This window comes from Drosophila kikkawai, chromosome 3L, assembly GCF_030179895.1.
Source record: "Drosophila kikkawai strain 14028-0561.14 chromosome 3L, DkikHiC1v2, whole genome shotgun sequence".
Taxonomy (NCBI): Eukaryota; Metazoa; Arthropoda; class Insecta; order Diptera; family Drosophilidae; genus Drosophila; species Drosophila kikkawai.
The window spans coordinates 7,823,117-7,844,280 of NC_091730.1; the positions used below are offsets into that span (position 1 = coordinate 7,823,117).

Sequence of the window (21,164 nt, forward strand, 5' to 3'; positions counted from 1 at the left end):
AAATCGGTATCGATATCGGTACGTAAGCAAAAGTAAGGTAATCGAAAATAACGTAAGAGAAAACACATTAACGTAACCTGTTGTTATCGATATTAGGCAACGGTCACACTGTGTGTAGTGCGTCGCGAAAAAAGTGAATTTATAATAATAAATCCCCGCCAGAGCCATGGAAATTACACGAATCTCGGTTACTGCTGGAAGTGCAGTTCCTGTGACCGCCCCCAGCCCGACCACAGCCCCTTTGGCGCACCAGCCCACCTTACCTACGAGCACACTAATCACAGTAGGCGTGCCGTCGCCAGCAGTACCAACAACAACAACGACAGGCACGGGCACAAGTACAGTGGTGTCCGCAACAACAACAGTAGCGAGTACCGCAGCAGCCGCGACTGTAATTGCTACTCCGTTACTGCGAGCTCCGATACAGAATCTGCCGATTGAGCTGCAAAACGATCAGAAGCGCAGGAGGTGAGAATAACTGGAGTTGACAGATGTCAACGGGACAAAAAGTGCTTGGTAATCATTAATTTTTCGTTTTCCCCCGCCAACAGTTCGTGTCGAACAATCAAAAGGAAGCGTTTCGATGATGAAATAGTCGAGTACAACATCGCAGTACCCACGAATCGCAGCGGAACAGACGCCAATCGCAGCAACAGACCGAGAACCACTTTGCAAAACTTTCCCGCTCTTATTGGGGTGCCGCACACCACGCTAGCGCCTCTGACCATTCCCATTCCCACGCCGGAGCCTCCTTCAGCGCCCGCTTCGGCGGATTCCCTTGTTCCCGGAACCCCCAGCACGGTAGCCTCACTGCCCCTGGCCACGCCCACCACGCCAGCGCCGCCCGTGACTCCGCTGCTGCCTGTTGCGCCCCCCGTTGCTGCTGTAGTGCATCCCAAGCCGCCTGCTATGGAGCGTCCCGCGGCCAGCGAGAAACGCTCGCGTTCCGTGCGCCCAGCCAGCAAGAAGTCGCAGCGCCGAAACGGCAGAACTCTCGGCCAGACAGCCACCAAGGATCTGGGCCGATGGAAGCCCATCGACGATCTGGCCCTGATCATTGGTATCCAGCAGACCAACGACCTGAGGATTATACATCGTGGCGTGAAATTTTCCTGCAAGTTTACTCTGCAGGAGCTTCAGCAGCGCTGGTATGCCCTGCTGTATGAGCCGGCTGTCTCGCGGATTGCCGTATCCGCCATGCGTAACCTGCATCCTGAGCTCGTGGATTCCGTTCAGCGCAAGGCCCTGTACAGCGTCCAGGAGGAGGATCTACTGGGCACCATTAAGAGCGTGAGTGTAAAATTTCAACAGGAAAGAAATGCTAAAGCAGGTTTATAATCTCCTTGCTTCCTTTTGCAGACGGAGCAGCCAAAGCTGGAGCAATTCCAGGAGCTCCTCGAAAAGAACCCCTCGATCTTCTACAGCGCTCGCACCGCCAAGTCCCTGCACAACCACTGGCTGCTGCTCAAGCAGTACAGCCTTCTGCCGGATCAGACGGTGAAGCCGGTCTATGGCGCGGATCAGCAGCCGCTTAGCTTCTCGGATGCCGAGGATCAGATCTTCGAGCACGATCTCAATGAGCCGCGTGACGAGGCCTTGGAGCTGGAGAGAGCCCTGGCCGATCGCCGCAACAAGCGGGATATTCGCCTGCTAGAGAACGAGCTCTCGCGCTGGGGTGTCCTCGTAGACTCGGTTCTGGGACCCACAGCAGCCTCCGAGTTTGATAACCAGACACTGGCTTGTCTGTGCGGCCGGCATGTGCGCTACCTAATGCGCTCCAAGGAGATAACCTTTGGCCGGGATGCCAAGGACTGCGTGGTGGATGTGGATCTATCGCTGGAGGGTCCAGCGGCCAAGATCTCACGTCGCCAGGGAACCATCAAGTTGCGTAGTAACGGTGACTTCTTCATTGCCAACGAGGGCAAGCGGGCCATCTTCATAGACGGCTCTCCCTTGCTGTCGGCGAACAAAACCCGTCTGGCCCACAACTGCACTGTTGAGATCTCCGGACTGCGCTTCACCTTCCTGGTTAACTATGAGCTCATCAATGCCATTCGCCAGGAGAGCGCCAAGACATCGAATCCCCTCAACTAGCTTGGAGCAAGCTGGAGCCGGAGTGTGAACTGTATTTTAGTACTTAGTAAGCGTCAGAAATAGAATTCTGGAATAAACAGCATATGGACAATATGTGGAAACCATAGAAGAATAGTATTACTAATTTAAATTATTTATTGAGAGGTTTCTTTTCAATTTAGGAATTTGCTTTCAGCAAATCTCAAACTTTGCTTTAATTTAAATGGTTTCTACCTAGATTTAGCCTTAATTTAGAATGTAATACTTTATTAATAGACATACAAAAATGGTCTTTATGTTGTAATCCAATTGAGTGCCTTTAAATTTGCATATTTATGCGCTTAATCAAAGTTTTTATATGCCCAGAGGCAGAGAATATAACAAGATCCACCCACTCTTTAAACTCGACAACCGCAACGCCTCCAATCGAACGGAAGCTGTTGGCGACTTTTCTGAAGTGGTAAACTCTTTTTTACAGTTCTCCCGGATGGGGTCAGTTCTGGTTGCCCACCATGAAACCATTTGATACCGTCTCGGATCTGTCTCAAGACGCCTACCACATTTGCGGGCGCTGTGTCATGCGGCTAATTTGCGACTAACTCGTAAGCTGCCATTAATTACAGCTCAGACGCTGGAAAGTGGCTGCTAAGAGACACCAATCGCACACACCAAAGACCATTCCAACCATCCATCTATCTATCCATAACCATTCTGTTGGCATGTCACCGACAACCAAGACGCTTACAAAGGTGAATTAAGCAACAAAGATTCACAGATCTGAGAAGACTCACGCGATTGTATAATTCTACGTTCTTTTCTCCGGAGGCTGCTGGAGTTCCCAACTAACTTAAGGTTCACTTGTCACGGCAATTTAGTTGCTGATCGCTGCGATTGTGTTTTAGGCAAATTTGTTCGACCTTGCGTCTTGGGAGCTTCCAGTTGGTCATTTACAAATTGTAACAGATAGTAGATCTTGGACTCCCCCCTGGGTTCGAGTTATAAATGATGGCAGCTGTTGGGATAATTAATCGAGAGCCACCGACAGCCGGGAACCATGACACCTAATATAGAAATTAGCCGAGGAAAAGAACAGGGAGAAAGTTCGATGACTTTCGGCGGCGGCCTTTCTTCGAGGTCGCGCCATAGGTTCGTCGCGTTCAAAGTTGGATGGAGGGTTTCTTTAATTTGTATTGTTGATACTATAAACTAATAAGCCAAGCTGCGCAGCATATTAAAATATAATTAATTGTTGTCACTGTCTATAAAAAGTCAATTTACCTTGGCTGTATACCAGGAATTTGGCAGTTCTCCCAGCTCCGGACTCTCCAATCTTTCTCCGCTTTGTTCCCGCTGGAATTCCAAATTCTAACGTTGATTTGTGTGCATTTTTTGTTCGTTCTCAACGATGTCCAATCTTCGCCGGCTGCCGCTGATGCCGCCGCTGCTTTCTTCGACGATGATGGTGATGGTGATGGTGATGAGGCCGGGGCTAATGAAGCCCGGCTTTGTCTTATTATATACCAATATTTCGTAGCTTTTGTGCAGTTCAGCGAACTTTTGTTGTTGCCTCTGCGCTGGCCCTCGATATTCCGATACTCTGATATTTTGGCGATGTCGCAACTGCTAAAATTAGTTTATATTTCTTCGGTCCGAACGTTCTTTCCATTTTTCTTTTTTCCCTATTAGCGTAGGTCATGCTGTTCGCCGCCTTCTCTGTCTGGCCAGCAAAGTCTTGGTTGTGCCCGAAGTGGAGCAGTTCCACTCCATTTTATGCTGGCCATTGCGTGGGGGTTCCATCCGAAAGCCAGAACTTTCACAGTTCCACCGCTGAGATCATTTCCTACATATATAATTTATCTAGTGCTAACACCTGAGCCCAGCTTGGCCCCGTTGGGCTGACATAATGATGATTATCTCATTGCATTATATAAGGCAGTGTCACAGCACTTCAAGATTCCGTGACTCTGCAGGAAAATGGCCAAAAACAATTCATGTCGGGGCCATAAAAATAGCCTACTGATCAGTTTGCCGAATCGATATATGCCAAAATCATTGCCCGCCCCCTAAAATGTTTTATTTTACACCTGCCTGCCGTGCGTCTTATGTGTGATTATTCAATTCGAAATAAACAAAACATTTATAGTGTTAGTACAGTGATTGTTGTTGCTGCGCAGCAGTTTGATATTCATTTTGCTAATCGCATTTCAATCAATTTCATTTCAATTGTCAATGAATGTTGATTGTGTTCGATGCACTGGGGGAAAACTAGCGGTGTTTTTCAGGGGTAAACTATTTTCATATTATAAATTTTAATTAAGCTCATGAATGCAGAAAATCTGTGATTATTAATCACGGGAACACAGGAACCATTTCCTAAACATTGTCAGCAGTTATGTGTGTTTAAAGTGCCAAATTCACATTATATTTCGTGACTGGAAGTCCATAAATTATATATATAACCTAAGTACAAAACCAAGACCTTGCCTAATATATATTTAACTTTTTTTTCACTGTGCTTAGCTGGATATAGTGATGGAGGGAGGCGTGGCCTGCTTCTGTTTGGAGCGACATTTCTCGCAGACACGCATGTCAACCGTACGAATGCGTCATGTGAAATATTCAAATTCAAATTCGTCTCTGTGTTTCGCATGTAACGCATAAATAATCCGAAAACCCCCCAAACCAAACTTCGAATACGGTTTTGTTCCGCGTCGCTCATACGCACTGTGGGCCGTCAAAGTCAAAGTCCGCGGGCTGTGCGCTGCATTTGTAATGTGGAATCGCCGTGTAGTTTTGTTTATTGAACTAGCTGGCAAATATACGAGCATCTAGCATTCGGGTCTATGATTATTCATTGGAATGCTAGCTGATTTATCCCTCTCTCTCTCCGATCAGAAAATGATTTCATAGAGTGTCGTGACGTCAGCCGTGCATCGGATATACATATAGCTGAGCCTATGCCTGATCGCTTTATCAAGCGCCAGTCAAGTTTTAAGGCCTTGGTGTACACTGCTCCATTAGACAGGCAGCGGCGGCTCCAAGGCGCCCACGCACTCCAAGCTCACCAGCACAATGGCAGCTGTGGCGCCAAAATAAAGCGAGTTCAATTTGCAACTCCACTTTCGGGTCTTAAGATCTCGAGAGCTGTTATAGTACTCCGAGTGCCAGGCACTTTTTTGTTTTTGTTTTTTTTTGCAGGCGAGACAAATAATTACAACGACTTTGATTTTTTAATTAATTCGAGCCACAAGGCAAGCTCTATGAGAGGGAGATCCAGATACAGATGGCAATAGATACGCCATCAGAAATCATATGTGCCGGACTTTTATTATCCGTGTGGGACGGGTGGACGGTTGTTGTTTTGTTAAGTTGTGTTTCTTTGTATTCAATATTTCTAATGGATTATGAATATATGGATAGTATACCCTAATTGAGAGACTATTTATTAAGGGGAATGGAATGGTTCTGTTTATGAAATACAAATAAAATTTAAAAGAATTTATGGGTTTGGTTATTGGTAACTGCTTATCAAGAAGCGATTTAAGCTTTTAAGCGATTTCTTATACAGAATACAGAGTATATTTTGAATAAAAAATATTTTAAAAATGAAACTATAGCTTTATATATTATTTCTCACTTTAAAAATAGCTTTATCATTGTAATTTAACTTGAAATTAAATAACTTACAGTGAAACCCATTTATTAATCATTTTTTAATGGGTAACCCTCAAAAAATGAATCACTTTTCATTGGAAATATAGTGTCTAGACACCTTTTCCTTACCCCTTCTAATTAGATAATGCCCTTCCCCCCTTTGGCGAAGGGTATCAAAGTCAGACAAAAGCTTTTGCACTTGGCCTTTCTCCCTTAACAATCAAATATTTACCTTTCCAGTTAAAAAAAGCGCTGACTCAAATTGCAAATCGCCTGGAGATCTTTTTTATTTTATATTTTTGGACATGTTTATTTGTCTCGATAAAAAGCGGAGTATTTTAATAATAATTTTTTTTTTAACTGATCGGAAACTGTCGAGAAACCTCAAGTTATCTAACTCCACTTCAATCTGAACCCGCTTCGCACTTCAAGATCCAACATGCCAAGGCCACTAGCGAACAAAAACCCTTTCGAAAAAATGAACTGGAAACCTGAAGTATTTTGAGGCTGAGCCAAGAGATGCACTGTGATCTTTGGACCTGGTTTAGTAATTAGAATCAATTATTTCCAGCGATGTGCAGGGGCCGAGAGCTCAGCTGAGAGCCGGAACAAGTTCGATTTTGGCGCGTGACAATTGCGGGTGGGCCTCTGAGACCGAGAAATCGGCTTACTCGCCCCAAAGTAGATTACTGCTGTGGCCAAAACCAACCGGCGGAATACGAAGCCACTGCCGACGAGGCTTGGCGCTGGCAAGCTCGGTGTCGGTTTCGAATTTGAAGTTTTTAAACCGTCAACTAAGCGCGCTGCGAATTTAGTGGCGAACGAGCCAGCCAGCCGAGCAGACACACGAGAGCGCGAGTCGAAAACCTGGCCCAAACCGAGCAAACCCCCCAAGTAATTCGAATCAACATCGTATTGCAACGAGCGTGGGCCGCAATCGGAAGTGTTCAAAAAAATAAAAAAATAGATAAAAATTAAAAGAGTTATAACAGCCGCCGGTAGCTGGAACTAATTGAAAGCCTTTGGCTAATTGCCGATAATGAAGATTGCCAAAATTGGCAACAGCTGAATCTCTCTCTCTCACATATAATTCGGAAAATCTTGTGCGTGTGAACAGAGCCGTGAAAAGGCAACGGCAAATAAATTGTAAATTAAATCAGAAAATATTTGAAAGCTGCCGAGGATCATTATGAATAATTCGTGGCTGGTAAGTCGAGAGTACTAACACAACATCTTTAATCGAACGATAGGTTTGTGTACAAGAATCGGGGAACAAATCAGCGGTATATCAGCAGTGGTTGACAGACATTCGTTAAATAAAATAAAATATAACTAGAGCAGCACAACAGAAGTGAAAAGTTACGTGTCTGGAGGGTTGACCTCGGCACAGCGGTTCTTATTCTTTAGGAGGTACGTGGCCAGGTAGCTCACCGGATCGCTGGGCCGATCCTGGGCCAGTGCCTGCAGGCCATGGAGCAGGATAGGAGCCACGGTCTGGTCGAGATACTGGCGCACCGACAGCGAATTGGCATCTGGCCGAGGCTTCCGGCAGGCGGCAAACGCAGAGATGTCGCCTTTACCTTCATCCAGGTTGTGACCCGAAAGATCCTTGTCCCTGTTAAGATCATCGCCTCCGGCTCCGGTCATTGAATTAATGCTGCCTCGTTGGAAAGGCATGTCGAAGCTATGGAATATAATAGAAGTTTAGTTTTGTTAAAGGTTCTCATTTTTCATGTTTTTTAAATTTTAGAATTTTATTTACCGTGTGGATTTAGAAAATATAAATTGGTTTTACTTTTTAAAATTTTTGTTTTGTTGAGAGCTGAGATCCGAACGCAGTGAATATTGATATTTGAATGGGAAATTGTAAAGCCTTATTCAAAGTTTAGTAAAATAAAAGTCAAAGCCTGCTTGTTTCATTTTAAAATATTACATTTTTTAAGTATCTTTTAGCAGGCTATAACATTTCTTGCTTGGCTTGTTTTCTTGTATTTATTAACCAACAGTTTTTTGAATACATTACCTAACTAAATGCTTCTATGCATATTTGAATATTTATTTTGCAGTTAATAATTAAAGTCTAGTCACTTTTTAGCATTTCTTGTTAATTTATGTGCGGCTTTTGTATTACTTAGTTTAGTTAAAAACTGTAATTTAAGTAACACACATTCCGGGCTAATTTATACCAGTTTAAATGGCCTTTTCAACGGAGTTCCCCTATTGATAAAGCTCCCAGTGATGTCACCCAAAGTTTTCCCACAAATTTGCCGTGAGTTTCAATCACCCTTAGTTGGATCGTAAATATATCTATAGCTCCATAGATAATAGACTGACCTCGACCGAAATTTATGTGAAGCAGCCAAGATTTAAGAGCGTCGTTTGGTTTGCTTTTACGGTTTACCAGGGAATCGTCCCCAGCAATTAACTACCAAAGTGGCTACCAAGTAACCCCTTAATAATTAAGCACTTAGAGGCAGAGATGGGACCCAGTGCAGCTCATAAATTGCAAAACTTGTCGCTAATTTTTTGCTGATTACAAAATTAAGTCCGTCAGCTGCTTCAACCCTTGATCAACAGTACGGGGGGCCTGCATAATCCATGTAAACGTGTTCTAAAAGTCGTAAAAGCCGTGTAGAATCGCCTGCTAAATTGTTTGCCTATGTTTTGGCAACACTTTTCTTAATTGCCACCTGTAAATCACACACCGGTCTGTTTGCCTCGCACCTCGCGTTTGTGTTTATACGAAATTTATTGAATAATTCATGGGAAGCGATTAACACATATTTCGCTACGAGAAACGAGAAACCTGTAGTATTTGACCCATATTAGAGATGATTTTGCCAGAAATTTGAATACGAATGGAAGCGGGGTCGGGGGGGAAATCCGAGGGTCTGTTCCCTAACTGTTTTCGGAGGCCTCAATCATTCGGTTTCGACAAAAATCGTGCATTACATGGATCTTAATATTTTGGAGGCTTCCCCCAGATATCGATCAGCTTGGAGAAGTGAGAAAAATGAAGAGAGCCAGCCGCCAAAGGTCACTGGCATCTTAGACTGACTGATGATGATGATGACTCGGATGATTATGTGGTATTCAGATACTCCAACTCACTCGTAGTTTGTTGCTATCTTTGTATCTTTAAGTGGGCAGCAGCACGTGGGCCTCGTCTTTTCTGGGCTTTGAAGGGAACCAACTGTTGAAAGGGCCAACAAATCAAAACAAAACAAAACGAGGGAAAAAACCCAACTGCAGTTCACAATTGCGCAAATCTCTAGAGAAGAAGCGGAGTCTGTGCAGGGAGGTTATGGCTTATAGAAAAAGCGAGCTCAGTAGTTTATGCAAATTAGTTTGTATCAAAAATTTGAACACAAAAAAAAAAAAATTGTAAACAATGAACCAAAAACAAGAGCTTATTAAAAAGAGAATTTGGGAATAGAAGCGAGGGATACCCTGTAAAAAGAGAGGTGATTATTTTTGGTATTTGCATCTTTAATTTTCTATTTTAATCTACGTGTTTAGGTTTGTTAAACTAATAAAAATTAATGCATTTTTAGCTTATTTATTATAGATTTATATAATCCAAATGCAAAGAAATTCGACTTCCCCAAGTTTTCTTTTCTTCTTGTTTTAGTTAAAGTAAAAAACTCTTCACCCAAAAATCCCTTTGAAAAGGCAAACTTAAAGAAGAATAAAAAGGGAAACTAAAAAAATATAACCAAAAAAAGACAAAACACAATGGAATAATAAAATAATAAATATGCCCTTTTTATGGGTCGCTGTTTCTTTAATTTAAATATATCATACACCATTCTGGGGCACTCAGAGAAACCAAAAACAGAGCAGGGCAAAATTAGCGCATCTGAATTAATTAGCGCAGTGGAATCACTTGCCACATTTTACTTTTATTACCTATGCGACCTTGAGGGAGATAGCCGAGAGCTGGAGACAGACGGAGCCGGGCCGGTAATGAATTCAAATTGTCTTTGCCATTTTGCCTCGCACTTTTCCTTGGCTTCGCTTTTCGGGTTTTGGTTTTTTGGTTTTGGTTTTTGGCTTTTTCGGGCGAAAGAGCCCAGACTCCAAAACAGATTAGTTGCTCTGCGATAATTATGCAAGTCCGCGACGAACTCTCCCAGATGGATTGATATATGGGCGGGCGGCGGTGGTGGCTGTTTTCTGATTTCTGTTTCTCATGTTTTTCATTTCACAATTACCTATTATTAAATATCATTTCAAATGGTGCCCGCCCCTGCCAGCGGCTAATTCGCATTTTGTTTTCTGCATTTCACGCATAAATTATTTGGCCATAAACTGTTTGTGGCCCGAAATGACCACCGCCATCAATGATGCTGCAACTTTTCGGCCACATTCCGCAGACACATCGAGATCTATCCCACAGGCTGACCCAATTCCTATCCATTCCAAGGAAGGTGGCTAATTTTAACCCATTCCATTCGCAGTTCACACGCGAAAATTGAGAATTTTGCACTTTTTTAATGGCCTTCTTAACAAATTAGACACAGCTGCTGTTTTGCAGCCGAATGGGAAGCAGATCCGAATGCGGTCACAGCCATAAGTGGCGGGTCACTCTGCGACGGTGAGTGATGTGGGAAGATGTTCTGGGTGAGACTCCACCGCAAATAATGCATTAGGTCACTCCACAAGGGTACTGTGAATATAACTATGGAATTTTAGTAGTATTCTTTTGTGAATTAAAGGGTAATTAATACGTGGAATAATTTATTTAAATTTAATAAATTTAATAATAAATTCCCACTTCTGGTAATATCAGCTTTGTTTATGCCATATAATAATTACCCTCCCCTTAACTTGCAATTCACCCAAATCCTTCGCCCTAAAAATACCTTTTCCCTGCCACACTTCTGTCTGTCACGCCCAGAATATATTTTTGATTACTTTTACACAATAAAACAAATAATAAAACCTAGCTTGCTAAGCTGCTGACTGACAGTTTCCAGTTGTTAAGCGTGCAAACGAGGCAAGCCAACGCTTGCCACCACAGACAATCAGCGAGGCTTTGCCCACACAAGAACTGACAGCGAGCGCGGAACAATGTCGCCAGTTTATCGGGGAGAATAAGAAATATATGCCCAGATACGAGTCCCACGCATGGGACACAAGCTGAATGCCAGATGAGGGTGCTGCAGCGAGGGGCACAGATGCTAATCAATCCGCTTGGCATCGAAAGTATGCCAAAGTCAGCCGGCTGGCCTGGCCCTTTTTTCACAAATTTTCCCAACCCAGTGGCAATGGAAATTTTCAGGCAGTCAAAGAAATTAAGATATTTAAATATACTGCGGAAAATAAAACGATAGTAAATATATAAACTTATGAAAAATGAACTTTAAAAAAGGAACAACAAGGATTTTAGCCTTGGAGACATTTGGCGCCCGAGTAGGGACACATCCTAGACTTATCTTAATGTTAAATGAATTTTATTACAGAGTCCGTTAATTTATATTTAATTAGATTTTTATTTAATATATATTTCGTAAACAATACAATCTATGTAGGTAATAAGCCAACGACTTCTAACTGTCTTACAAATTCTACCTAAAAATTATTAAGAAGAGATTTTCTTTTAATTTAGGAACCTAAAATTAACCAAAGTCCCTTTAACACACATTTCTCCGAGTGCATCAGTTCGAAAGTAAAACCCAATTATCACACATAGCTCGCATTTTTGCATTTAACGCTGACACAGATGGCGCCCCGGCATGGGACCATGCCCCAGCGGTAGCTAAACGCTGCCAAAAATGCGGCTTTTCCCACAGCGCTTAGCCTCAGTCGCCGAGTTCATTTACACGCAGAGCGCAGACCGAGTTAAGCCCAACGCCGGCAATTACTATGATTAATTTCGCTTGATATGTGCATCGCAGGCACAATTATGAAATACGCTTTAGCATTTGAGGAGGAGCTGTGGCTTCTTCAGTGCTAGGCCGTTGCATGCCCGCACGCTGACAATGAAAATGAACGGAGGGGTTAGTTGGGAGCCGTAGGTGTGCGGCGGGAAAACAACACTTTATACAACACGAAATTAAAACACGAGCGAGCAATGAACAACAACTGCCTACCTGCCTGCATTGGCCCATGTCGAAGTCGAAGTTGGATCGAAGTCGCAGCTGAGCTGAAATTTAATAAGATTCCGATTCCGATTCGTTTGCTTGCTGCTCGTGCAGCTTTCACTCTCTTTTGGGGCCGAATGTCAGCCGGGTATCGTCAGTGTCCCCTTTGGTTTCGTTTGCTGTCCGCCGTTTCTGGGGCGGAGATTCGGCTAAGGCGCCCAGCTTTGACAAATTGGAGCAGCCAAAGAGCAGTTGCTGGAGCTCCCAAAGAGCTGCCAAGTGCCAAGTGCAGTGCCAAATTGCGGAAACATTTTTGGCGACGAAGCGCGAAGCAGCACAACAACAAAAAAAATCAACTTGAAAAACAAAAGACTCAAGACACGAACTTGCCAAACTGAGGAGCGGATGGTTGGATGAATCACAGTTGGCAACACAGCAGCACAAACACAGCACAGTTTGGTGCCACTTCAGGTGGATTTTCCACTTGGTTAGCAGGCGAACTCTCCTCATGCCCCCACCAGCAGCAGCTGCCGGCGACCTTCATCATGGCGCATTACCCAACGGCGCGCCGCCGATCAACTCAAAGAAAACACCGCCTGGTTCCACTCTTTCACGCCTCGACAAATTGGGCGCAGCTAAAATATAACCCAGAACAGACCATGTCTAGCCTAGGGTTCTTCATGTGCAACTTGATTATTGGGAAATATTATTGGAAAATGTACAGAACAGTAATTTAGAAGCGGAGTTTATTAATAAATCTTAGATATAATTATTAGAATTATAACGATAATTACAAGGATGTTAGTAATAATTTTAAATATATATTTTATGAGAGATTAAGATTGTTTAGATGATAATAATACAGATTTGTGAATTATATTTAGATTTATATACAATTCCAGCATTTGAATATTCATAAATACCACATAAAAATGCATTTTTGTAAAAATATTTAAATTATTTCGTATTAATTAAAATCCATAATGAATTGTGGTTACTATTTAGAGCAGAAGTAGACATAAAATGTATAATTAAAACCCAACTGGTTTCAGTCTGGCTTCCATTCTAGTTATGCAATCGTGTAACTCGTTATGCAAGTCTAATAATTGTGTCAAACAAAAGTGAAAAGTGTCGGAAGTGTGCCTCGCTGTGCCTCTAAAACTGTTGTTTTGGCGCCGCTTCGCTGCCACCTGATGGTTGAGGGTTCAAAATCATAGCCTGTGCTCCACCACCTCCGCCACATGCTCCTCCAACAAGCAACCCGTCCGCCTACGTGTGACGCTTCTGGCCGACCTTGTCGGGGCTTTGGGGCGGCATGCATAAAGCATATATGCTTTTGACCATTTGTGCTTCCATAATTTTTTACGGCTCTCGATAATGATCATTTGTTTTGACAGTCCGTCCGGTGCATGTCAATTGCATGATTATCGCTCAATTATCAATTTTAATTTAAATTCTATTCCGTTTCGGTTCGTTCTATGCGTGACTTGGGCGGACTTCACACGTAACATCCACATTCGGGGCGGCATTACAACACCCATTCGCATTCACGCAACACTCGGTCGGTTATTCACTCGTTTATCACACCCCGAGTGCCACAAATATGGGGAGCAGCAGCCAGAAAATGATGCAATAAATTGCAATGCAAAATGTGGTTGGGGTTGCTTTTTTGTTTTACATTTTTAGTTATTGAGGCTGCAGTTGAGTGCAGTTTGGAGAAGATAAGGAACGAACTTAGGATACCTTTTAAGTGTTCAAGAAGATAAATGAATGAAGTTTTTATATTTTAGTTTAACTGAAGTTAATAATAATTTGTAAAAAATTTAAGATAGACTTAAGAATTAAATATGAGTTAATTTTTAGGGGACTTTAGATGCTGCGCCTATTAAATTGTCCTAAAAAATAAAGCAAGTTCAAGTAAATATATTTACTATTTCATTAAGTAGGCATTAATGGGTATTTCTGGTAAACAATCTTCAATATGCTAATAATTACATTAATCTGCATTTGTTCTTTGAAATGCAGTCGAGCATCTGTATTCCGAAGTATCTATAAGGAAAACAGGTTTTGTTATTAATATAATTAATGAAGAGTAAAATGAATTCAAAGTTATATGTGGTTCAACTTTTACTCTACTTGTCTTAAATTAAAATAAATTTATAATAAATTATAACACTCACTTTATTAGTTAGCAATTTTTATAAAATAATTAAGCAAGCCAGATTTGATTAGAAAATCTTCAAAGCTACCCCAAAAGCTGTTCCAAAAATATATAATTACCCCCAATAAAGAATTTATTAAGTCTCTCCCCAATCTCACTCTGATCTGCTTAAGTTCGCTAATTCCAATGCAGTTGAGTGATAAATTCTATAAATAGAGATTAGCAACCAATGGCAGCTGGCCGGCGGAAAACTGGGTTACTTAGGGGCTGTAAATCAACTGGTGGCTACGATTCGAATCGGATTGAATGGCTCTTGACTGGGACAAACAAGACAGGCAGCTTGCTGCGTGGTCGCCATCGCAAGAGCAATTCACTTCAGGGGCGGGTTCTGGGAGCCCACACTCTCGACATGGCCATAGTTGGAGACCGAACTGAAGGCATGGCTGCTGCTTACTATATACACCATTAGATCTAAGGGGATTGTATAACTGCTTACAAGGTTCCTATATAGTTTTACGTATTGCTTTTTTGGTGGGGCTTCAAGTCAATAAACGGCCAAAGACAAACAGGAAATGCCGCAGCCGAAAAAATCGTTGACCGAAAAAGGCAAGCACTCTTTTTTTTTGCTTTTACTCGTTTAGTTTTTGTAGTTTGCTTTTTTTTTTGTTATATTTTTTTTTGCGCAAGTAACGAAAAGTCAAACAACTAACGAAATTTAATACAATTTTGTATGGCAGATTGTTGTTGTTTGTCAGCTGCTTCCCACCGCCAAAAAAATCTGCGGGCTTTTGCTCGAAATCTGACAGCGAGCTGTCAGTCAGAATCCCCCCTCTGATCACCCGATCTTCCAATCTGCGATCTGCGATCTGCCCTGGTGAAATAATATATAAATATCTGTGTGGGTGTCATCCTCCCCCCTCGCGCATATCTTTTGGCGGCTCTGTAATTCAATAGTCACTCGCTTTGCGGCTGTTTTGCGGGTCGCATTCTCGGAATTGATGGTGTCTAATGAAATGTTTCATTAGCTGAATATAGAGTTTCATGTTCATGTTTTGCTCGGTGGCTGCCGTGTGTGTGTGTGGTTGTGGAATTTGAGCAATTAGAAATTATTATTTGCTTCGGTAAACAGCTATGGGTTTGCCAAGAAGCTTATTGACATTTTCTGTGGATTTTTATAATAATTTAATGAAAACTTTATGATGCTTAACAAAGTAATGTTCGGAATTAGTTTTGGGAATTTTTTTTTACTTAATTATTTATTTAAATATATGTACTTAGACCTTAAGATTTGCCTTGAGTGGTTCGAAAGATCCTATAAATAATATTTGAAATAATATTATAAGCTTTTATGGGCAGTAAAAAGTTAAGTGCCAATAAAAATTAAAGTGTTATTAATGGCGACTTAACTACGGATTTATTTTGTTTAGTTTTTTCCCCCAAGTTTCTGAGCAGGTTTGTGCCCTAAGTCTTTTGTTTTTGTGCTTAAATCTGTATGAAATTGTTTATTTTATTTTAATAAATCCATCTAAATCTAAGATTTACTATCAATTATATCATAAAATACTTATTTTTGAAAAATAAACACAGCAAAAACCTCGGCTAATGAATCATCAAAGATTTTTTTCGTTAAAAAAAAAATCAACTTCAACTAGATTTTCCACTCTCGATTTCTTTGAAGCTTCCTCGCCACAAGATTCATGGTCTTGGCTAAAAAACATGACCATTTAGAAGCGGATTTTCCACCAACTTGGCGAGGCTGGACATGACAGGCATCCGCTTGCGACATGAACTAGATTTTCCGCTCTCGATTTCTGTGGGTTTCCATGCCGCATGATTCATGGCAGCACCCATCCCATCCCCCAGGCGGAAGCCACATAATCGAATTTGCAAACGGGGAAATAGCGAATGAATAACCATCGCAACATGCACTCCCTGGGAGGCGGTATGCAAAAATAAAACACTCCCCGAAAAAATCCACGAAACCACCAAATCGGAACCAACCATTAGGCGAAATCAAATACGATCCACATGTGTCGGATCGATTTGAAAGTCTCGATGGCAGGCGATATGGGCTTCATTAGGTCTTTGTTCGTGCTCAGAATGCAGGCCGAAAAAACACAAAAACTAAAGCATTAAATTCGAGTTTTCCCCGCCTCATTTATCATCTCTGATGGTGAATTTGGAGCGGACCGATCGTAATTGAAGTGAGTTTTAATTAAAAGCAAACTATGATCAGAGCGAAGGTCAGCGACAATGGGGAGTTATGATTGCTTTGTTTTTTTTTTTTTAGCATTTTGCAGAATTCTTTGTTCAGCTATTATTATTTTTTCTGTCTTTTTTTTTGGGGTCAGCCGAGCAATTTTAGGTTGCGTAAGTTACAAAGGGTGGGAAGGGGGGGTGTTGAGGTTGTGGAGGCTGCGGGGGCGATGGTTGCGCAACGGAAAAAGAAACGCTTGTTGCTGTTTTGTTACCATTTCGACAGGCAACTCTGGCAGGGGGGAGAGGCCACAACGAAAACAATAAAGTAAACACCAAATTGCGCGCCAAGGAAAACGTGATTTTCCACTTTTGATCGCGCCCAAAAGGAGTTCGCCACGTCGGGAGTCATCTCGCCAGGCGATTCTCACGTAACCGCCATAGCCACAGACTCCGCCGCAGAAACCCCAACAGCAACTGCAACTGCAACATATGCTGCAGAGTCTCTGGCAACCAGGCAAGCATCCGTCCAAACAAGAAACCAGTTGGATAACTAAGACACAGCAGGAAAAAATAAATACAAAATGGGGCATTTTATAATAATTATTTTAAAATTTAAATAGCTTATAAATAATATGAAAAAAAGTAAGTTAAATACTTTGAAATCATATCTAATTAGATAATTTTGGGAACTATTTATAAAAATAAATGGACTATTTAAAATATTTAATTTATATGACAAAACTTCATGTTAATATTTTTAGTATCAAAACATATTATAATTATGTCTTATATTTATCATATATATTTCAATTTTTTATAAAAAAAAAGTACTATTTAGCTACTCATATCCTCAAACATTTTACTAAAATTTCTTTTTGTGCAATTCGACTTCCAATTCGGGGCAGACAATTTCATTGAGAGATCTCTCCCAACTCCCCGCCGCTGGCCGGTGGCCACTTTTACTCTCGTTTTTGGCCAAAGCACAGCGGAAACAGTCGCAATAATTTGCTCGCAATTTATTTCGTTGCGTTAGCCGATCAAATAAATCTCCATCTGTGCTCGCATGGAGCTTGTGGTGGATACCCATAGTTATATATATGGGCACGGCGACTGTGACTCCGACACGCGAATATCTTGCAAATGGGACGCAATTTGCTATTTTATTATCTACTAGAGGGGTTTCAAAAGAAAAGTGTCTGGTTATTTGTTTTTGGTAAAAGGCTGCTTTTTTCGGGGTGGTGATGTCATTGCATTTTTACAGGTCACAGGAGTTAGGAAACTAGGGATAAGAGAAGGTAATATTGTTAATTACTAATGATAACTTGTTCTAATAAATATACATATTACCAAACTTATATTAATTTGTTTACTTCTCCCAGCCTTACTTTCTAATTTTTTATTACCTTAAACTTTGTTTACTAACTGTTTAAGAATTTCTTTGTATTCTTGCCTCATTTAAATATTCCCAAAAAAATTTTTATTCGAGCTAAAAAAGAAAGTGTTGGGGAATTTTTACACATTTGTGCTGATGTAATCTGCCTCCTTAGAATATGATTTATAATCGCGTTTAGTCAGTGACAGGTGCTAGTCATTAGAGCGATAAATCAATGAGATAATTCGCCATTATTTGGAATGGGAGGGGTCCCCCTTACAGGGAAGTTCATTCCGTGTGGTTAAAAAATTGTATTCTGATTATTCCGAAAAATGTCTCAGCAACAATTAATTAAAGTGCCATAAATTGCGTTGGGCCAAGACGAATAATAATAAGCCAGTAACGAGCACGAAATTATAATAAAAACAAAATACAAAATAACAAATAAAAATGTCAGTGGCAGCCGAAATTAGCCTGCAAACTTGGCTCTGAGTTGCTCCACCCACAAAGTGCTACCTACACACACCGCAAACCTCTCTCACCTCTCTTACCTGGTGAGGTGTTGGAAATTTATGACGGAATGCTGGAAGTAATTGAAGCGTAAATGCTGCGACGTGCGGGTGGCTCATACTTTAGAATAATTGGCCAAAGAATTTTAATTTCAGTTTCAACCTTAACAGTGAGCCAAGTCAAGCCAAGTCATGCCCATCCTCTGTAGCGCCAAATCGAGTCATCTGTATTACGCATACGCCACGTGAACCGGTCTGATTTTGTTGATGGTTTAATGTTTTGATTTCTGTGTTGATGTTATTGATTCAGCTGCCGCTGCTGCTGTTGCTGCTGCTGCTGTGGAAACGAAGGCTGTGAAAAACACTTTCACAAGCTGCATTTCCGCACGCGGTCTGCCTGAATGTTGCACAACCGCATCTTGTGCCATTGATTCCTCCCGGTCCAGTGGTGTCACCTTGACTCTGAAACGTGCCACACACTGGGAGAAATACTTGTATATGGGAATTGGATAATAGATATAAGGTTGGATATAAAAAAACTAAAAGCAAAGTTATCTTAAGATACAAAGCTTTATTTAGACCAACAATCAAAATGTTAAATCTTTATTTTTTTTAATTTTTTACAAGAACCCAAAGATTGCAGTGTTTTTATTCATTACATTTGTAAGACGAGTAACCATAAACTTTATTTTATTTTCCACTCTGCATATATTGCATATTTGCCCCACCGGAAAGCCGCCAGTTTTGGCCTGGGGCAGCTTGCCGGCGGATGTGATTAGTTAGAAATACCCAATCCTCGGAGACATTCCCCCCACAACTCATCGAACAAACTTTCCTTTGCAGCTGGCGCTGATGGCCCTGGCAGCGGTCGTTTCTGGCATCTTGGCCAGCCAGGCGCCCAGTGCAAATCAATACCACATCCAGACGGACGAGGGACCGGAGCGGTATTTCCGCTTCCAAACGGACAGCGGTCAGTTCCGCAAGGAGAAGCGGCTTCAGGACGGCACCGTCATAGGTGAGTGCTCTCAGGTGCGGGAGTTTACTGAACTCTTTGATTTTTAATTAATTTTTTAACAGGCACTGAAGCCTGGATCGATGCTGCCGGATATTTGCGGCAAAAGGATTATATAGCCGATAAGCAGGGCTACAGGATACTCAAGGCCAAGACTATATACGTAGGCGTGGGAAGAGCCGTTGAGGTGAGATAAAAAATTATTTAAAAATATGTGAAGAGGTTTTTAAAATAATTAAATAATTTTATTTAATTGTAAACCCCTTAGGACGCCATTAAATCCACAAAGGCAGCTCCTGCGCAATCAGGCGTCCTGGTGCATGGCGGTGGCGGCTCTGCCGGATCCTCAACCAACAGCCTGGGCAACTATCAGCGAGCCGGCTACGGCTATGTGTCCAGTACCACCTCAACTACCACACCGGCACCACTGCCAGCTGCTTTGCCTCCTTTGGACATCTTGGAGGAGGCTGGCGTGGGCAAGCTGAACTACCTGCCGCCGGAACAGGCGGCCAAAATTGAGCCACAGACGCAGCTTGGCTTCGATCACTATCCGGATGAGTTGCCCCGGGCGCAAGATCAGTTGTATGAGACGCCCCATCAGCCGCTGGTGGACATTCACCCCAATGCAGAGCCTGTCCAGGAGCTGGAACTGAATGCCATCAATGTGTACGATGCCGAGGCGGATCGTGCCTTTGGCCATGGCCAGTTTGGTTCCGTAATCAGTTCTACAACGGCCAGACCTCCGGCTTTGGATATGCTGCCTCCTCTGAGTGCCCACAGAAGAAGACTGCGTCCGCGTCCAACGCCAGCACCCATTGCAATTGTTTCCAGCACGCCTGCGCCTATATCTGGCGGAGATTTGTATGGTTACTCAACGCCGCAGCCTTTTGCTGCTCCTGCCTATCAGTACTCCCCGCCTGCCACATCCGCCAGCACTGGCTATGGTTACTATCCTCCGCTGCCGCAATCGCCGCTGGAGGTGAACTCTCTGGAGTCGGCCCTGCTACCGCCTCTGCCCTCTAGGGGCTACCGAAGGCGTCTGCGTCCTAGGCCAGTGCAGAGCAATCATCTGGACAGCCTGGCAGCCTCTGAATATGATGGCATTGCCAACACCCGCAATGGCTTCCGGTATGTGCTGCCCAAGCAGTATCACGAGGAGGAGACGAATCCGTCGGACGGAAAGCGAGCCGGCAGCTTTGGCTACGTGGATCCCTTTGGCATCCGGCGGGTGGTGTACTACAATGCCGCGCCCGGAAGGGGATTCGTTCATCGGAATAACAACCAATATGTGGGCGCCAATGGAGCGCCCTTTGATGAACCAGGACCGGCACAGCTGGTCAACGAATAGGAATAGAGGGGAATAGGATCATTGATGAGGATTTGTGTGGGTTGATCTCGAGGAAAGATCAGAACCCACCAAATCGAAGGTGCTGCACTTAACCCATTCCCGAATGACCCACTCGAATCGAGGCACCAAAACTAACCGTAGAACCTCAGCCAGGGGAAGTCCCCGCCTCTTAAGATTAACCTGTACATATAACCACGTTTACCTTCTCTACTATACACACTCTTTTTTCGTGCCCGCACATTCACACAAAGAAAACAACATCTGTGTTAATTAATTTAATGCTTAATCACACCTACATTGTAACTTAATTTATGTATATCGAAACTACGTGCAATTAGCGCCTAGAATAGGTACTTTAGGGGTACACTCACACACAAGTGATGGGGGGAGAAATCGTTTCACGTATTAATCTTGCCATATTAACGAAAAGTAAATAAACAAAGCTCTCTGTTCATCCAACCCTTGGTATTCCCCCTACAAACAATACGATAAACTACGATTAAACCGATTAATAAATAACGATAACGATAGCCGCTTCTTGGCCAATAGCTGTGCATTTGAGAGGAATGCACACCCGTTGCCTGGAAGCCTTAGGATCTTAGTGCGAACCATTATTTTGTGTATTGTTAAGAAGTTTGAAGATAATAAATAATTATTTAAATTGAAATTTGTGTTTATATTTCAATATCTCAGATCAATATCTCTGGATACGAAAATAATAGCAACCAACTTTTATTATCAAGCAACCAT

At 42.4% G+C, this 21,164-nt stretch overlaps 3 protein-coding genes, 1 long non-coding RNA gene and 1 pseudogene across 5 annotated transcripts; 2 read left to right on the plus strand and 3 right to left on the minus strand.

The window, feature by feature from the left end:
- The first annotated feature begins 96 nt into the window (after positions 1 to 96).
- Rcd5 (microspherule protein Rcd5) lies at positions 97 to 2,206 on the plus strand. The gene is made up of 3 exons (XM_017165257.3): positions 97 to 468; positions 552 to 1,290; positions 1,360 to 2,206. The coding sequence occupies exons 1-3, from the start codon at positions 167 to 169 to the stop codon at positions 2,092 to 2,094; spliced, it is 1,776 nt and encodes a 591-aa protein (XP_017020746.1). The 5' UTR covers positions 97 to 166; the 3' UTR covers positions 2,095 to 2,206.
- A 4,342-nt stretch (positions 2,207 to 6,548) lies between these two features.
- LOC108073583 (uncharacterized) lies at positions 6,549 to 21,049 on the plus strand. The gene is made up of 4 exons (XM_017165270.3): positions 6,549 to 6,934; positions 18,898 to 19,069; positions 19,132 to 19,253; positions 19,335 to 21,049. The coding sequence occupies exons 1-4, from the start codon at positions 6,917 to 6,919 to the stop codon at positions 20,412 to 20,414; spliced, it is 1,392 nt and encodes a 463-aa protein (XP_017020759.1). The 5' UTR covers positions 6,549 to 6,916; the 3' UTR covers positions 20,415 to 21,049.
- Positions 6,940 to 7,645, minus strand: Dpy-30L2 (Dpy-30-like 2). The gene is made up of 2 exons (XM_017165271.3): positions 7,490 to 7,645; positions 6,940 to 7,411 (listed from the first exon to the last, which is right to left on the minus strand). The coding sequence occupies exon 2, from the start codon at positions 7,402 to 7,404 to the stop codon at positions 7,087 to 7,089; it is 318 nt and encodes a 105-aa protein (XP_017020760.1). The 5' UTR covers positions 7,405 to 7,411; positions 7,490 to 7,645; the 3' UTR covers positions 6,940 to 7,086.
- On the minus strand, positions 9,469 to 10,676 carry LOC138928355 (uncharacterized). Of its 2 annotated transcripts, none has more exons than XR_011444880.1 (2): positions 10,546 to 10,676; positions 9,469 to 10,396 (listed from the first exon to the last, which is right to left on the minus strand). It is a non-coding gene; the product is annotated as an uncharacterized lncRNA (long non-coding RNA). The 2 variants fall into 2 exon arrangements; XR_011444881.1 differs by having other exon boundaries at positions 10,569 to 10,639.
- Positions 10,671 to 11,429, minus strand: LOC138928273 (uncharacterized; annotated as a pseudogene).
- Positions 21,050 to 21,164: the final 115 nt, after the last annotated feature.

Bases quoted from the DNA above. Each gene is read 5' to 3' on its own strand.
- Rcd5 (XM_017165257.3), top strand. From the start codon at position 167: ATGGAAATTACACGAATCTCGGTTACTGCTGGAAGTGCAGTTCCTGTG. The intron at 469-551 runs GTGAGAATAACT...CCCCGCCAACAG, and splicing joins AACGATCAGAAGCGCAGGAG to TTCGTGTCGAACAATCAAAA. The intron at 1,291-1,359 runs GTGAGTGTAAAA...TTCCTTTTGCAG, and splicing joins TACTGGGCACCATTAAGAGC to ACGGAGCAGCCAAAGCTGGA.
- LOC108073583 (XM_017165270.3), top strand. The intron at 19,070-19,131 runs GTGAGTGCTCTC...ATTTTTTAACAG, and splicing joins TCAGGACGGCACCGTCATAG to GCACTGAAGCCTGGATCGAT. The intron at 19,254-19,334 runs GTGAGATAAAAA...TAAACCCCTTAG, and splicing joins GCGTGGGAAGAGCCGTTGAG to GACGCCATTAAATCCACAAA.
- Dpy-30L2 (XM_017165271.3), bottom strand. From the start codon at position 7,404: ATGCCTTTCCAACGAGGCAGCATTAATTCAATGACCGGAGCCGGAGGC.